Source organism: Loxodonta africana, chromosome 12, assembly GCF_030014295.1.
Source record: "Loxodonta africana isolate mLoxAfr1 chromosome 12, mLoxAfr1.hap2, whole genome shotgun sequence".
Lineage (NCBI taxonomy): Eukaryota > Metazoa > Chordata > Mammalia > Proboscidea > Elephantidae > Loxodonta > Loxodonta africana.
Genome location: NC_087353.1, coordinates 3,776,774 through 3,793,597, shown reverse-complemented (window position 1 = coordinate 3,793,597; position 16,824 = coordinate 3,776,774). Strand labels below are relative to the sequence as shown.

Below are 16,824 nucleotides of genomic sequence, written 5' to 3'. Positions count from 1 at the left end.
GCGGATTAGGGGTGCCTTAAATTTCATTTCTTGTGTTAAATTCCCACTCTACATCTTCACATCAAAGCAGAGATGTTGAGTAGGCAGTCATACTCAGGGAAGGCTGACTGATATCACTGAGGAGTAAATATTGTTGGAGAAGAAAGGAGACCTGAGGACAAGCCCTAGTGGCACCCAGCTTTTAGTGTTTGAGAAAAACATGCAAACCAACAAAAGACTATAATACAGTGGCCAATGGAATACAGAGGAACAAAAGAGAATTTTAGAAGGAAGTACTTTAAGAAAGAGGAAATTCAATTTTGAAATGTTAAATACAGTTTGAAATTATGAAACAGAGGGCTGGCAAGATCAATCTTAAATTCTCACACTTTACACTTATTTTCAAATTATGATTGAGAAATAGCTGATAGTTTAAATGTCTCCAAAAAAATAAACATTCAGATATGTAGCTTCCCTCTTATAAATCAATTATACTTATGATCCTCAGTTCATTTATTATTGCCATACTATCAAGTTAAAATAGTTTAACAAGAAAATTCTAATTTAATGCTATTGAACAAATGTGATTTTTAGCCATATTTAAAGTATCAATTACGTTAGGAAAACATTTCTTTTAGATACCATTTAAAACGTTTTAAAATCATAGAATACTACTATTACCTTAAATTCTAAAATTAGCATGGTTTATGAATGACAGCACAATCTAATTATAGATCATGTGTCCTTATTTTTTGCTTTAGGCTCATAAAGACAATCAAATGGGAAGTTTCCTTCCTTTTACCCACAGAGGAGTAAGTAGTTAAGGCTTTTTGATCTGAACAGTAGGCTCTTTTGCGTGTGTGGAGAGATGTAGACCTTTGTTTGGGGAAGGTTGAGTTGATTTAGTTTCATTGCTGGTTTTTCCGAAGAGGAAAGGAAGGCTTCAGAAATTGAGGAAATGGAAAGTAGCACATTAGTCCCACGTGTAAGTAAGTTGACCAACATCTCAATTTGACCACAATTAAAGGGCTGTTTCAAAGATGTGGCACTGTCAGTTTCATAACAACTGAGGCAGTTCTGCGAGCTTTCTTTGCTATAACTAGGCAAATTCTGGGCAAATTGAGACAGGAGTGTAGGAGTGAAGTTTTCATCTGCTCTTAGAGAGAAAGAATCATATCCCATTTGCACTGGAATCCCAGAAGGGACAGAGCTTCATATGGTGGAGAAGTGGATGGGTTATCAGACTGCTCATAAGAAGGTGGTTCCTAAAGCGTCTTGGCCTTTCGGTCGGCAGGGAAGATCTCCGTGTTTCACTCCAAGGTCCTTCGAGAGAACCACTGTGAGATGAATCTCTGTGGCTGCCCAGAGCAACGGCACCCACAACAGAGCAGTAACATGTAAGACGAATAGAGGAAGGACCACTTACGGTAACTGCGAAGTATTCATCCTGTAGTTGCCATACAACCCAAAATTGTGAGGCCGGTTTTCTAAATAGGCTGAAATTGGGTGCCTTCTCTACTTTAATGCATGGGGGCTTGAACTGCATATAATTTGACTGAGGAAAATGAAGAAATAAAGCTTACTTTATGCCTGAAATTGGAGCACATTCATTACCATTTCCTGTGCCTGCCAATTTTCTTTATAAATTCATTTTATTTAGGATTCTACATAAAACACACAGCGTCCTTCCAAAAAGATTACTTCAGGTTTATTTACAAAGGTTGGGTTTGGGGAATCACAGTTGGGAGTGTTGTTACTGGCTAACTACACCATGGAAAGTGAGAAGAACAAACAAATCTGTCTTGGAAGAAGTACCAACAGAATGCTCCTCAGAAGTGATGAGACTTCATCTCATGTACTTTGAACGTGTTACCAGGAGGGACCAGTCCCTGGAGAAGGACATCATGCTTGGTAAAGTAGAGGTCAGCAAAGGAGAGGAAGACCTTCAGCGAGATGGACTGATACAGTGGCTGCAACGATGGGTTCAAGCATAGCAACAATTGTGTGGATGGTGCAGGACTGGGCGGTGTTTCCTTCTGTTGTACGTAGGGTTGCTATGAGTCAGAACTAACTTGACGGCACCTTGCAACAACAATTACAGAAACCTAGATGTGGGAACATGGCTGCCTTAAGAAAAGTAGTGACCCTTGATTGAGGAACTGTCAACACAGATAAACTGACAGAGATGAGTGATGGGCATAAATACCCTGTTCCCACTTTCCTCCCTGTCCCTCTCATTTGTCAGAGCTCACCACTGGATGAAACAAATTAGAGGGCAGAGGGTATGTCTACACAGGTCAGCCCATAGGGTCACAGGGCAGATTATAGAGGGCCAGAGAACATCTAGAGGGGCAAAGAGAAAGTATACGACATTGTTGTTGCTGTTATATGCTGTCCAGTCAGTTCCGACTCATAGCTACGCTATGTGCAACAAAATGAAGCTCTGCCCAGTTGTGAGCCTTCCTCACAATCGTAATTGTGTATAATGCATATCATTGCATAATCCAAAGGCATCAATTCTTCTTCAGTCTTCCTTATTCAATGTCCAGCTTCGGCATGCATATGAGGCAACTGAAAATAACATGGTTTGGGCCAGGCACACCTTAGTCCTCAGAGTGTCACCTTTGCTTTTTAATACTTTAGAGGTCTTTGACAGTAGATTTGCCCAATGCAATGTCACTTGATTTCTTCTTCTTTTTTTTTTTTTTTTTTAACATTTTATTGTGTTTTAGGTGAAAGTTTACACAGCAAATAGTTTCCCATTCAACAATTTATACACAGTTTGTTCTGCGATATTGGTTGCTACCCCTGCGATGTGTCAGCATTCTCATTTCTACCCTGCCCTTCTTGTTTCCATCCGTCCAGTTTCCCTGACTCTCCTTACTTCTTTTCTTTTGGGCAAATGTTGACTGATTGGTCTCCATAGTTGATTCTTCTAAGAAGCGCATTCCCCAAGGGTGTTACTGTTGACTTATAGGTCAACCTATTGTTTGGCTGAAAGGTGACCTCTGGGAGTGGCTTCAGTTCCAGGTTAAAAGGGTGTGGTAGAGTAACAGTCTTTGGGGTTCCTCCCGTATTTATCAGTCCAGCAAGTCTGGTCTTTTTTATGAAAGTGAATTTCTCCCATTCTAACCAGGACTTTCTACTGTGTCCCAGGTCACAACGATCCTTAGTGGTAGCTGAGCACCGTCTTGATATTCTGGTCTCAAGCTAGAGGAAGCTGTGGTTTATGTGGGCCATTAAACCTAGGAACTAATATTTTCCTTGGGTCTTTGGTTTCCTTCACTCCCCTTTGCCCCAGATGGGAAGTAATCAATAGCTGTATCTTAGATGGCCACTCACAAGACCCCAGACATCTAGGTTAATAAGGATAATATAGTTCATAATGAACTATATTATCCTTATTAACCTAGATGTTCTCTGAGACTATGGTCCTTAGCCTTCAATTCCAGTAACTCAGTCCCATGAAGTGTTTGGATATGTCTAAGAAGTTTTCATAACTGATCCCCCATGTGCTCTATTATAGATATATGAATATATATGCAGCAATACAAATATGTATATACATATGCTCTTAACTATACCTATATACGTACGTGCATGTACTCCAATACGCCCTCCCATACCTATAAAGCATACATATTACCTATGTAACCACTCTCAAATTTTCAATTGCTATTACCGTTGTTGCAGAATTGTATTTATTATAGCATTTACTATAAAAAAAAAAAAAATATAGCTGTCCTTTATTCTTGCATACCTCTCAGTGCCTTCATTTACCTTGGTCATGTTATGGTAACTTTCCCCACATTGTGTCTATTCTAGAAAGTGGTTCTCCCCTCCTTCCTTCTCCCATCCCTGGTAAGCATCAAAAATGTTGCTTTCTGTGTGTAAACCTATTCTTGGCTTTTTATAAAAATGGGATCATACAGTATTTGTTCTTTCGTGATTGACTTGTTTCACTCAGCATAATGTCCTCTAGATTCATCCATGTTACAAGATGTTCCTTGAACTTATTATTATTCTTTATCATTGTGTAGTATTCCATTGTATGTACATTCCACATTTTGTTTATTCATTCATCCACTGATGGGCACCTAGGTTGTTTCCATCTTTCTGCTATTGTGAATAATGCTGCAATGAACATGGGTGTGCACATATTTATTCATGTCATTTGATTTATTGACTCCTGTATCCATTGGTGTTGATTGTGAATTCAAGTAAAATGAACCCTTGACAACTTCAGTATTTTCTGTTTATCATGATGATGCTTATTGGTGCAGTTGTCAGGATTTTTGTTTTCTTTATGCTGAGGCATAACCCATACTGAAGGCTTCTTTGATCTTCATCAGTAATTGCTTAAAATTCTTTCCACTCTCAGCAAGCAAGGTCGTGTCATCTGCATATTGCAGGTTGTTAATGAGGCTTCCTCCAATCCTGATGCTGCTTTCTTCTTCATATAGTCCAGCTTCTCGTGTTATTTGCTCAACATACAGATTCAATAAGTATGGTGAAAGAAGTCCATTCTGACATATACTTTTTCTGATCTTAAATCATATGACACTAAACCAAAAAAAAAAAAAAAAAACCCAGTGCCGTCGAGTTGAGTCCGACTTATAGCGACCCTATAGGACAGAGTAGAACTGCCCCACAGAGTTTTCAAGGAGCACCTGGTGGATTTGAATTGCCAACCCTTTGGTTAGCAGCCATAGCACTTAACCACTATGCCACCAGGGTTTCCCATATGACACTAGACTGCAGAAATTTGGAAATGAAAGGTCCTTAGAAATTTCTCCAATATCTTTATTTTACAAATGAAAAATAAGGCAGAAATATAAGGTCATTCTCACATCATTAAAGGTCAAGATAGGAACCCAAATTTTCTTAGTCACAGTCCAGGCCGTGTATTTCTGCATTATGCAATTCAAAGTTTTTAAATGCTTTGTTTCTTTCTTTCTATAGTATTTTAAACATAATATTGTGGAAACTCACTAAAAAAAAAAAAAAGCTCAGAGTCAATGTTACGTTTTTGCCTGGAAATGTACATATCAGACTTGGGGATTTATTAACTTATATAGGGAGGTGGAGAATCATACCCCAGTGTTATGTTGAACCAAATGAAATTTCCAACGTTCAAAAATTTTTGACTTATAAAAGTGATAATTTCATATGGCTCAAACTAGTACACTTAGAAAACTCCAAATTAAATAAAGTTACACAGGTTTCTGTCCTCTAGGATCTCTTACGAGTGTGTCCATGTTCATCAACTGCCAACCTTCAATACAACAGTTACTTATATGGGGAGAAGAGGAATGCCTATGATTCCCAAATTAGGAAGAAGTCCAGTTTGGAAAAAGAAAATGATGAAGGAACATAAAAAATTAGTAATTTCTGAGAACTCTTTTTTTTTTTTTTTTCTTAAAGGGGAGACCAGGAAGAGGGCCAGAAGGTAGAACAGGAGATGGGAGAAAAATTAGTATAACCTGAGAGCCTTACCAGTGTTTTCATTTTCCTACCAAGAAGTTACGGTAAATAGCAATCCTACCACCCACTCTTACCTCATTTTATATAAGAAGGGATATTTTCATCTCACAAAAAAAAAGAGCATAAATGATATAATATTGAAATAAAAGACATTTCTTCCAAGTCAGGACACCTGCCATAGAGCGGTAGAAATTTAACCAGACAGGTACTACACGGACACATGCTTGCAAATTACTGCCTCAAAGCACAGTGAAATCAGAGGTAAGAAATTGTGCAGGCTATCACTTCAATTTTATTAGCATCCTTTTAAAGCATTAAACTGACCTAAGTCAATTTTCTTATGTAAATCCTAAATATGACTTACCAGTGACCTGCCAAGAGATACATTGAGTCTGAATGTGTTTATGTGCAAATTCTACTTGTTTTATGACCATGACTGACCCTGTATGCTACCAGATTATATGACACCTCTACATGGTGCAACGTGAAGGATACTAAAAGGCTGAACTGCCATGAAATATCTCTATCCTTCTTACTTAGGAAACCGTTCATCAAAGATGGGTTAGACAGCAAAGATCAGTACTACCTTCAGGAGATAATACTTCAAATGTGCAAATGTGATTTCCCAGTAATAATTCAGCAGGGATTACATTCTCACATTAACTAGTTGAAACCTTACTTAGCTCTAAGGAGCGGTAAAAAAAATACAGGGCATTTCTAAGCAGGGTGGTTGAGAGAAGAGAAACTAAGCAAATCTGATCAGCAGGCAGGTGGCAGGAAGACTTCATCACACAGAGAGTAAAACTAGGGTAATTAGGGTTCTTGGAGTTGGTGGCCTGGAGCGAGCACCAAAGATAGACTTTACATTCATGTAGAGACCCACATCTGTCATGGACCCAAGTTTCGATATTTACTAATTATTTGAACTCTCTAAAATAATAATTTTTCATATAAATACAGAGATGCATTGCCTATCCTTCTCTGATAATAAATAGGATTTCATAAGAGAAAATGCTCTCTTGAAAACACATTTTTTTTAAAGTTTCAAATTACACGCAACATGAATTTCATCCTTTTAAGGGGAGATGTGGAGCCCCGGTGCTGCAGTGGCTAAGCTTCGTACTGTAAGGTCAGCAGTTCGAATCCACCAGCTTCTCCTTGGAAACCCTATAGGGCAGTTCTACCCTGTCCTATAGGGTCACTATGAGTTGGAATCAACTCGTCAGCAAGGGATGTAAGGGGAGACATAAGAATACAAATACAACTCTATCTTACAGTCAAATTCAATATCAAGATCAGTAAGAAGCAAGCTGTTCCACCTACTTGAGAACTGGATGGAGAAGCCTGACTTGCTGATGAAAAAGTCACTGTCAAACTGTAGAGTGAGTGAATTGAAGGTGCTGTGGATGTCCTCGGGAAGGGCAGAGCCGCTCCACTCCTTCAGCAGGATGTTGCTGTCTACTGGACCATCCCAAACCTTGAGGATATCGTGAGCCGTCTCAGTGTCAAAAACAATGAAATGAAGGCTGCAGAAAGAGAACACAGGTTATATGTCTACTCGTAATAATAAGTGTTGTGTGAGCTGCTGTAGAATCGGCCTCTGACTCATCGTGGCCCCATGTACAATGGTACAAAATCCTGCCCAGTCCTGCATCACCCCCGTGACTGGTTGCTGATTGGGCCATTGTGATCCATTGAGTGTCCACTGGCTGATTTTCAGAGGTAGATCACCAGGCCTTTCTTTCTTGTCTATCTTAGTCTGGAAGCCCCACTGAGGTCTGCTCAGGGCCAGAGCAACGTGCAAGCGTCCACGGACAGGCGGGTGGTGGCTGCACGTGAGGTGCACTGGCAGGAACTCAAACATGGGTCTCCCACATGGAAAGGAAGGATTCTACCTCTGAACCACCAATGACCCTGCTTGTGGTAATACCCACCACCCAATGCCGTCAAGTCGATTTTGACTCATAGTGACCCTATATGACAGAGTAGAACTTCCATATAGAGTTGTGATGATACTTCCCGCTAATTGAGTGCCTGCCAAGTACAGGTTTTCAATGTACAGCAGCTCCTTTAATTTTCCAAAAACCCCACCAAAATGTGCCGTACTATTTTCTGACAATTAAGCATAACCACATCAAGGCTCGTAGACATGAATTCACGTGTGCACATTAGAACAGAGCAGAGCCTGCCTAGGTCTGTCACCAAAACAGACAGATGACTAGCTCAGCTGCCTGATGAGCTATCTTTTTAAAGATAAAACAATTCCTTTTACAATTGTCGTATCTTTTATAATTCAGAAGTTTCTAGGGCACACAAAGACAAGTTTGATATAGCTTTATTTTAGTCTAATCAATCAGATTTTTAATGCACGTGTTAGTGTTGTCCCTAAAATACCCCACTAGGTGGTAGCATCCATATCAGGAGAAAATTGCTTGCAAAGATGATGAGTTTTACGTCAGAAGCGTATTTTTCCATCTGAATGATCTGATTTAATGTTATATTTTTTCTATAAATTATATTTTCAGAAAAAAAATTATTTGCAATACCAATACAGAGGAAGAAATGCATTATATCAATCTCTTCCTTGACAACATTTTAAAATACATCAATTAGATTTACAAATATTTTCCAGAGGAATTTAAAAATCTCTATGTCTGAGGAAGCTCACATTTAGAGGCGGCAGCAGGTATGTCATCTTATCTATGGCAAATCAAAGAGACAAAAAATTTAGCTAAAATACCAACAAAAATCTGTATTTCCTTAGTGTATTATAGCTTTTCATTTACCGCTTGCTTCCCATTAATTATAAGGGAGATGAAATCACAGTGGATGACATACAGAAACCTGTGCACAAGTCCCAATTACTTTGTTTACATTTTACATATTCAAAGAAAATATCTATCTCACTCTGCATATGGTAAAAAAAATATGTAGTAACATAATTTAAAAATATTAAAAATAAAATATTTTGAACCTAGAGGAAAGTACAGAATATAGCAGACATTTAATTACCTATCATCACCAATGTTAACGTTTTGTCCTATTTGCTTCATGCCTTTCTTTAAAAAAAAAAAATATCTGATAGATACAATCATACACCCCCATCGCCCCACTAATTAATTTGTTTTTGTCTCACCCCACATACTGAAATTACTATGCATTATTCCCATTTGGAAACCCTGATGTCTTAGTGCCTAAGAGTTACAGCTGCTAACCAAAAGGTGGGCAGTTCAAATCTACCAGGCGCTCCTTGGAAACTCTATGGGGCAGTTCTACTTTGTCCTAGAGGGTCGCAATGAGTTGGAATCGACTTGACGGCAATGGGTTTTATTCCCATTTATAGTATCATAATTTTCATATGTGTTTGTATATATGCATATACCTAAACATTATATGGTTCCATTTGCATTTAACAATAATTATATAATAGGCATCATTTCGGCATGTGTGTGCTTCAACCATTTTCAAGTTGTTTTTTATATTCAGCATTATGTGAAATTTCTTTATGGTGAAAAATTATATTTCGCCAATTCACTTTAAATGTATGAATGAATGTGTTAGTTTTCCAGTCCTTTATCAATAAATAGTTTCTACTTTTAATTCTTACAAATTAAAAATTGCAATCATCCAAGAGTCTCAGCTGGACGTCAAAAAGAGGAGCTGACAAGTTGCTCTCCAATGTGGTTGTAACAACTTACAGTCTCATGACAATGCATATATATATATATATATATGTATATATAAAACTAATGTGTCAACAACTATTTGGTATCTCATTATAGTTTTGATTAAGTGCTCACCTGCTAACTGAAAGGTTGGAGGTTCGAACCGATCAGTGTTCTGTGGGAGAAAGAGTTGCAGTCTGCTTCTGTAAAGATTACAGCCTTGAAAACCCTATAGGGAAGTTCTACTTGGTCCTATAGGGTCTTTAAGAGTCGGAATCTACCCTTCTGCAATGGGTTTGGTTTTTAGTTTGGGAATGGCTTATGACATTGAGCAACATTTCATGTACTTGCTGGCAGCTTAAATATCCTCTTCGGTGAATTATCTGTTAAAGTTTTTTTGACCATTTTTTGATTGAGTTATTTATCTTCTTGATGTTAACTCCAAACTTCTTTCATAAAAAAGCAAAACCAAACCCAGTGCCGTCGAGTCGATTCCAACTCATAGTGACCCTATAGGACAGAATAGAACTGCCCCATAGAATTTGAAGGAGTGCCTGGTGGATTCGAACTGCTGACCCTTCAGTTAGCAGCCATAGCACTTAACCACTACTCCACCAGTGTTTCCAAATTTCTTTCGTACTTACTGACAAAACTCAGTTGATAATTTATATACCTAAACTACTGAGATCAAAGTCAGTAGAATTTTATATTCCAATCAAATCTCAAATATGTCGTTATTTTTGTCTAAGATTTTATCTATACCCCACAAATTTTCCATTATCATTAACGTCTACATCTTAAGTAAGATTTACTTTTTCATAGTCAATGATTATTTAGTGACCCGTATGTTTTGTTTTTTTTTTACTAATTCATTTGTTCACCATTACTTATTGCCTCCTATTATTTAATTGCAAGAGATTTCTGAGAATTGTTTTGGATTTGTCCTTACATGCTAGGTAGTTTGAGCATAGAATTCCAGGTTGAATTTTTTTTTTTCCCCCCCAGCACTTCAAAAATCCCTTTCTTCTAGGTTCTACTGATAAGTGAAGAAGTCCTCCATCAGGTTAAATAATATATACCTTCCTACCTCTGGCTGATTCTAAGATCTTCTATCTGCCTTTGGTGTCCTTTAGTTTTACTAGTATAAGCCTAGCTCTGAATTCTTTATAACTAGTGCTATTTGGGACACATTTGGCTTCTTAAATTTGAAAATTGATGTTTTCCATCAATTCTAAAAAGCAGATGAGGTAGGCAACTAATATTTGTCATGAACATCACTGTAAAATTTGTTGGCATTTTATACTGTATACATGTAGTACTTTGATAAATGTAAAAACTAATAAAAGAATGAAGAAAGAAGTTAATTTAAATGGTTATGTATAAATCTATGTCAATACATTTTGAACTATGCACAAAATGGTTCCCAGAAAATATAAATTTTCAACATTAACTCATGAAACCAATATACACAAATGTACAAAGTTATACATCTTACATTTATCACAATATCTTTTATAATTTGTGAAAATTTGAAAACTGCATAAATGTCCAGCAAACAGTTCAATATATATTGATTGATATTTAGAGAAGTTCATACAGTACTTCTAAGTGAAAAAATAAATGGCAAAACCCTGTGCTTTTATTTACCTTGTATAAATAATTTGATCTTTTTAATTCTAATAACTTGTCTATAGAGTTTTTCTGAAGTTTTCAGCTTTGGATGACAGAATTTAAGGATTTTTTTTTCTATTTTTTTATATTATGGAGACTTTTTTCTATAATGACAATATATTTATTCATACAAAAAAAATAACTTCTCTAAAAAAGTTTTTTTTTTTTTTTCTCTGAGATTAGGAACAGAACAATGAGGCTGAGACTCACTGTCACAACTTCTAATCAACATTGTTCTGTAGATCCTAGATGGGGCAATAAGACAAGAAAAAGGGCATAAACATGGGAAAAATATAAACTTATTATTATTTGTAGATAACATGATTGTGCACATAGAACATTCAAAAATCTTACAAACTATTAGAATTAACAAGTGAAATTACTTACAAAAGGAAAACATAAAAATCAATTGTATTTTTATATAGCAGCTACAAAAGAAAAATAAAACAAAATATTATTACCATATCAACAAAAAGCATCCTACAGCTAGGAATAATTCTAAGGAAAAATGTTAGTCTGCCATACAGAAAACTACAAAATATTATTGAGATACGTTATTGAAGATCTAAATAAATGAAGTATTACACCATGTTCAAGGTGTAATTCTTGAACACGGTATAAATTCAACTTTGTAGAAGAAATCAGTTCTCTTCAAGCTGATCTATTGATGTGATTCCAGTTAAAATTCTAGCAAGTTCTTTTGTAGAAATTAACAAGTGATTGTGAAATTCATATTGAATGCAAAGAGGCAAGAAAAAATAAATTATGGTGTATTCATATAATGGAATAATCTATATCAATGAGAGTAAAGGTTGAGGAAATCAAAGCAGTTACAAAGCTAATCATACTGTATAATTTTATTTTATATAAAGTTTCAATTAGGCTAAGCTAATCTGAAGTCAGAATACTGATTAGACCTGAGAGTGGTCAATTGGAATGGCGCTCAAGGCGGGTATTTGGGGTCCTGATGATAATGTTGTTTGTTCACCTGGGTGCTGGTTGCACGAGTGCACCCATTTTTTGAACAAGCTTTACCCATAATTTGTACACATAATATTGTACACCAATGAGAAGCTGAAATTGGCAAGCAAACAAATCAACAGGCACCCTGGCTGTGGGTTTTGGTGTCCTGGAAAAGGCTCCATGATCCCCCCCGCCCCCAAAAAAATGTGACATAACAAAATTTGAATACAAGTAAACTATTTTTCATTAAAAAAAATATTTATTGAATGTCAATGTGCCCAACACTATATACCACTAGATAGAAGAGGTTTAAAAAAAAAATGAATAAGATATAGTATAAACTCTAAGGAACTCAGTTGTATTCGATAGAGGCATGAAGTGAAACACACACATACATACATAAAACATAGCTAAATAGGGTTTTACAAGCTCTAACAGAAATGGATAAACCTTCAGGTGAGCACTGAGATCAAAGACAGTAGAATTTTACATTCCAATCAAATCTCAAATATGTTGTTATTTTTGTCTAAGATTTCATCTATACCCCAGAAATTTTCCATTATCATTGACATCTACATCTTCAGTAAGATTTACTTTTTCATAGTCAGTGTGTCTAATTCTGCCTCATGGAGCGTGGGAAAATTCTTATCAGGCAGAGAGAAGTAAGGAAGCTGAATAGAAGCAAATAGAACAAGACAGGAATTGCAGGCAGGAGGTAAAGCGTAGAGGGAAAAAATAAAAAAAGTGTGACATAATGATTACATATATAAAAATGTCAACAGCCTCATTACAAATAAATAAAACAATTTAAGAGTTTTATTTTTCTACTGAATTGACAAAGATTAAGAAGGTTTTTGTCCAGTTTTAGTAGGAACATGGAAACTCTACATTTTCATATACTCTTGTTGGCCATTATCTACTGTGTTTTGGAAGGACTTTGGTAATGGCTACAAAATTTTAAATGTGCACACACAGCAAGTCCAGCTATAAAAATTCATCATAAAAAGTACCCACTAGGTGATATGGTGGGAGGATGATAGCATTGTTTATAACAGTGAAAAGTTGAAAACCATCTGAATATCCAAATATAGTATAGTTTAAATAAGTTACAGTACATGTAGGAAATAGAATATTGTTTAAACACTAAATAGAATGAGGTGGAATTACAAGTAAGGACATAAAAAATTAAACATGTTCACTAAATAAAAATTAGATTGCAGAATAATATCTATGATGTGATATTATATTTCTAAAAATAATAAAGGAAACCGTGTTCTTGTTAAGTGCCATCCAGCTGGTTCCTACTCATAGCGACCCCATGTATAACAAGAGGAAATGATGCTCAGTCCTGAAAAAATTCTCACAACCGTTGTTATGCATGTTCCCACTGCTGCACCCACTATGTTAATCCATTTCATTGAGGGTCTTCCTCTTTTTGATGACCCTTTACCAAGCATGATGTCCTTCTCCAGGGATTGATGTCTTCTGATAACATGTCCAAAGTATGTGAGATATAGTCTTGCCATACTTGCTTCTAAGGAGCATTCTGACTACACTACCAAGACAGAGTTGTTTGCTCTTCTGGCAGTCCATGGCATATTCAATATTCTTTGCCAACACTGGAATTGAAAGGCATCCATTCTTCTTGGTTCTTCCTTATTCATTATCCAGCTTTTGCATGTGCAACACCCGTTGTGTGCAAGAAGCCATTAAAAATACAATGGTGTGGGTCAGGTGCACCTTAGTCCTCAATGGGACATCTTTGCTTTTCAATGCTTTAAAGAGGTCTTTTGCAGCAGATTTGCTCAATGCAACATGTCATTTGACTTCCTGACTCCTGCTCCCGTGGGTGTTGACTGTGGATACAAGTAAAATGAAATCCTTGACAACTTCAATATTTTCTCCATTTATCATGATGTTACTTTTTGGTCCATTTGTGAGGATTTTTGTTGAGGTACGATCCATAGTTAAGGCTGTGCTCTTTGATCTTCATCAGTAAGTGCTTCAAGGTCTCTTTACTTTCAGCAAGCAAGGTTGTGACATCTGCATATTGCAGACTGTTAATGAGTCTTCCTCCAATCCTGATGTGACATTCTTCTTCACATAGTCTAGCTTGTCAGATTATTTGCTCAGCATACAGATTTAAAAAAGTATGGTGAAAAGGTACAACCCTGATGCATACCTTTCCTGGCTTTAAACCATGCAGTATTCCTTTGTTCCGTTCAAATGACTGCCTTTTGGCCTACGTACAGGTTCCTTATGAGCACAATTAAAGTGTTCTGGAATTCCCACTCTCTGAAATGTTATCCTTAATTTGTCATGACCCACAAAGTCGAATGCCTTTGCATAGTCAATAAAACACAGATAAACATCTTTCTGGTATTCTCTGATTTCTGCCAAGATCCATCCTACATCAGCAATGATATCACTTGTCCTATGTCCTCTTCTGAATCCAGCTTGAATTTCTGGCAGTTTCCTGTCAATGTAATGCTGCAGCCATCTTTGAATGATCTTCAGGAAAATTTTACTCGTGGGTGATATGATATTGTTCGATAATTTCTGCATTCTACTGGGTCACCTTTCTTTGGAATGGTTAAAAACATGAATCTTTTCCAGTCAGGTGGCCAGGAAGCTGTCTTCCAAATTTCCTGACATAGGTGAATGAGCATCTCCAGCACTGCATCTGTTTGTTGAGACATCTCAATTGGTATTCCGTCAATTCCTGGAGCCTTATTTTTTGATCATATGCTACTTCCCGAAATGGTTGAAGGTTTACCAGTTCTTTTTTGTACAGTAACTATGTATATTCCCTCCATCTTCTTGATGCTTCCTGAGTCATTCTGCCCTGCAGAATTCTTCAATATTGCAACTTGAGGCTTGAATTTTTTCTTCAGCTCTTTCAGCTTGAGAAATGCTGAGTGTGTTCTTCCTTTTTGATTTTTTTTAACTCCAGGTCTTTGCACATATCATTACAATACTTTACTTTGTATTCTCAGGCTGCCCTTTAAAATCTTCCACTCAGCCCTTTTACTTCATCATTTCTTCCTTTTGCTTTAGCTACTCCATGTTCAAGAGCAAGTTTCAGAGTCTCTTCTGACATCCATTTTTGTCTTTTCTTCCTTTCCTGTCTTTTTAATGACCTCTTGCTTTCTTCACGTATGATGTCCTTGATGTCATTGCACATCTCATGTGGTCTTAGGTCATTAGTGTTCGACATGTCAAATCTATTGTTGAGATGGTCTCTAAATTCAGTAGGGATATACTCGTTTGTATTTTGGCTTTTGTGGACTTGTTCTAACTTTCTTCAGTTTCAACTTGAACTTGCATGTAAGCAATTGATGGTCTGTTCCGCGGTCAGCCCCTGGCCTTGTCCTAACTGATAATATTGAGCTTTTCCATCATTTCTTTCCACAGGTATAGTCAATTTGATTCCTGTGTATTCCATCTGCTGAGGTCCATATGTGTAACCAAAACCAAACCAAACCCACTGCAGTTGAGTCAATTCCGACTTACACTGACCCTATAGGACAGAGTAGAACTGCCCCATAGAGTTTCCAAGGAGTGCTTGGTGAATTTGAACTGCCAACCTTTTGGTTTGCAGTCGTAGTGCTTAACCACTACGCCACCAGGGTTTCCTCCACATGTATAGTCATTGTTTACGTTGTTGGAAAAAGGTATTTGCAAAGAAGAAATCATTGGTCTTGCAAAATTCTATCATTTGATCTCCAGCATTTTTTTCTATCACCAAGGTCATATTTTCTGATCCTTCTTCTTTGTTTCCGACTTTTGCATTCCAATCACCAGTAACTATCAATGCATCTTGATTGCACATTCGATCAATTTCAGTCTGCAGAAGTTGGGAAAAATCTTCAAATTCCTCATGTTTGGCATTAGTGGTTGGTGGGTAAATTTGAATAATAGTGGTATTAACTTTTCTTCATACGGTCATATGAATATTATCCTATCATTGGCAGCATTGCACTTCAGGGTGTTGTTGTTGTTGTTGTTAGGTGCCATCCAGTCGGTTCTGACTCATAGTGACCCTATGAACAACAGAACGAAACACTGCCTGGTCCTGCCCCATCCTTACAATTGTTGTTATGCTTGATCTCATTGTTGCAGCCACTGTGTCAATTCACCTCGTTGAGGGTCTTCCTCTTTTCCGCTGACCCTGTACTTTGCCAACCATGATGTCCTTCTCTAGGGACTGATCCCTCCTGATAACAAGTCCAAAGTATGTAAAACACAGTCGCACAATCCTTGCTTCTAACAGCATTCTGGTTGTACTTCTTCTAAGACAGAATCATTCATTCTTTTGGCAGTCTGTGGTATAGGCAATATTCTTCACCAACACCACAATTCAAAGGCATCAATTCTTCTTCAGTCTTCCTTATTCACTATCCAGCTTTCACATGCATATGATGTGATTGAAAAACCATGGCTTGGGTCAGGCACACCTTAGTCTTCAAGGTGACATCTTTGCTTTTCAACACTTTCAAGAGGTCCTTTGCAGCAGATCTACCCAATGCAATGTGTCATTTGATTTCTTGACTGCTGCTTCCATGGCCGTTGATTGTGGATCTAAGTAAAATGAAATCCTTGACAACTTCAATCTTTTCTCCATTTATCATGATGTTGCTTATTGGTCCAGTTGTGAGGATTTTTGTTTTCTTTATGTTGAGGTGCAATCCATATGGAAGGCTGTGGTCTTTGATCTTCATTAGTAAGTGCTTCAAGTCCTTTTCACTTTCAGCAAACAAGATTTTATCATCTGCATAACGCAGGTTTTTAATGAGTCTTCCTCTGATCCTAATGCCCTGTTCTTCTTCATACAGTCCAGCATCTGGGATTATTTGCTCAGCATACATATTGAATAGGTATGCTGAAAGGATACAACCCTGATGCACACCTTTCCTGACTTTAAACCAATCAGTATCCCCTTGTTCTGTATGAACAACTGCCTCTTGATTTACGTACAGGTTCCTCATGAGCACAATTAAGAGTTCTGGAATTCCCATTCTTCACAATGTTATCCATAATTTGTTATGATCCACACAGTTGA

The 16,824-nt window shown here is 37.1% G+C and overlaps 1 protein-coding gene across 1 annotated transcript in view; it reads right to left on the bottom strand.

Annotated features, from left to right (window-relative positions):
- The window catches only part of CSMD1 (CUB and Sushi multiple domains 1), a 1,768,974-nt gene that overhangs the window by 314,136 nt on the left and 1,438,014 nt on the right, over nucleotides 1–16,824 (bottom strand). Inside the window, exon 27 of the mRNA XM_064294928.1 lies at nucleotides 6,787–6,989. Coding sequence (XP_064150998.1) covers nucleotides 6,787–6,989 — 203 coding nt within the window. The remainder of the gene's footprint in view (nucleotides 1–6,786; nucleotides 6,990–16,824) is intronic.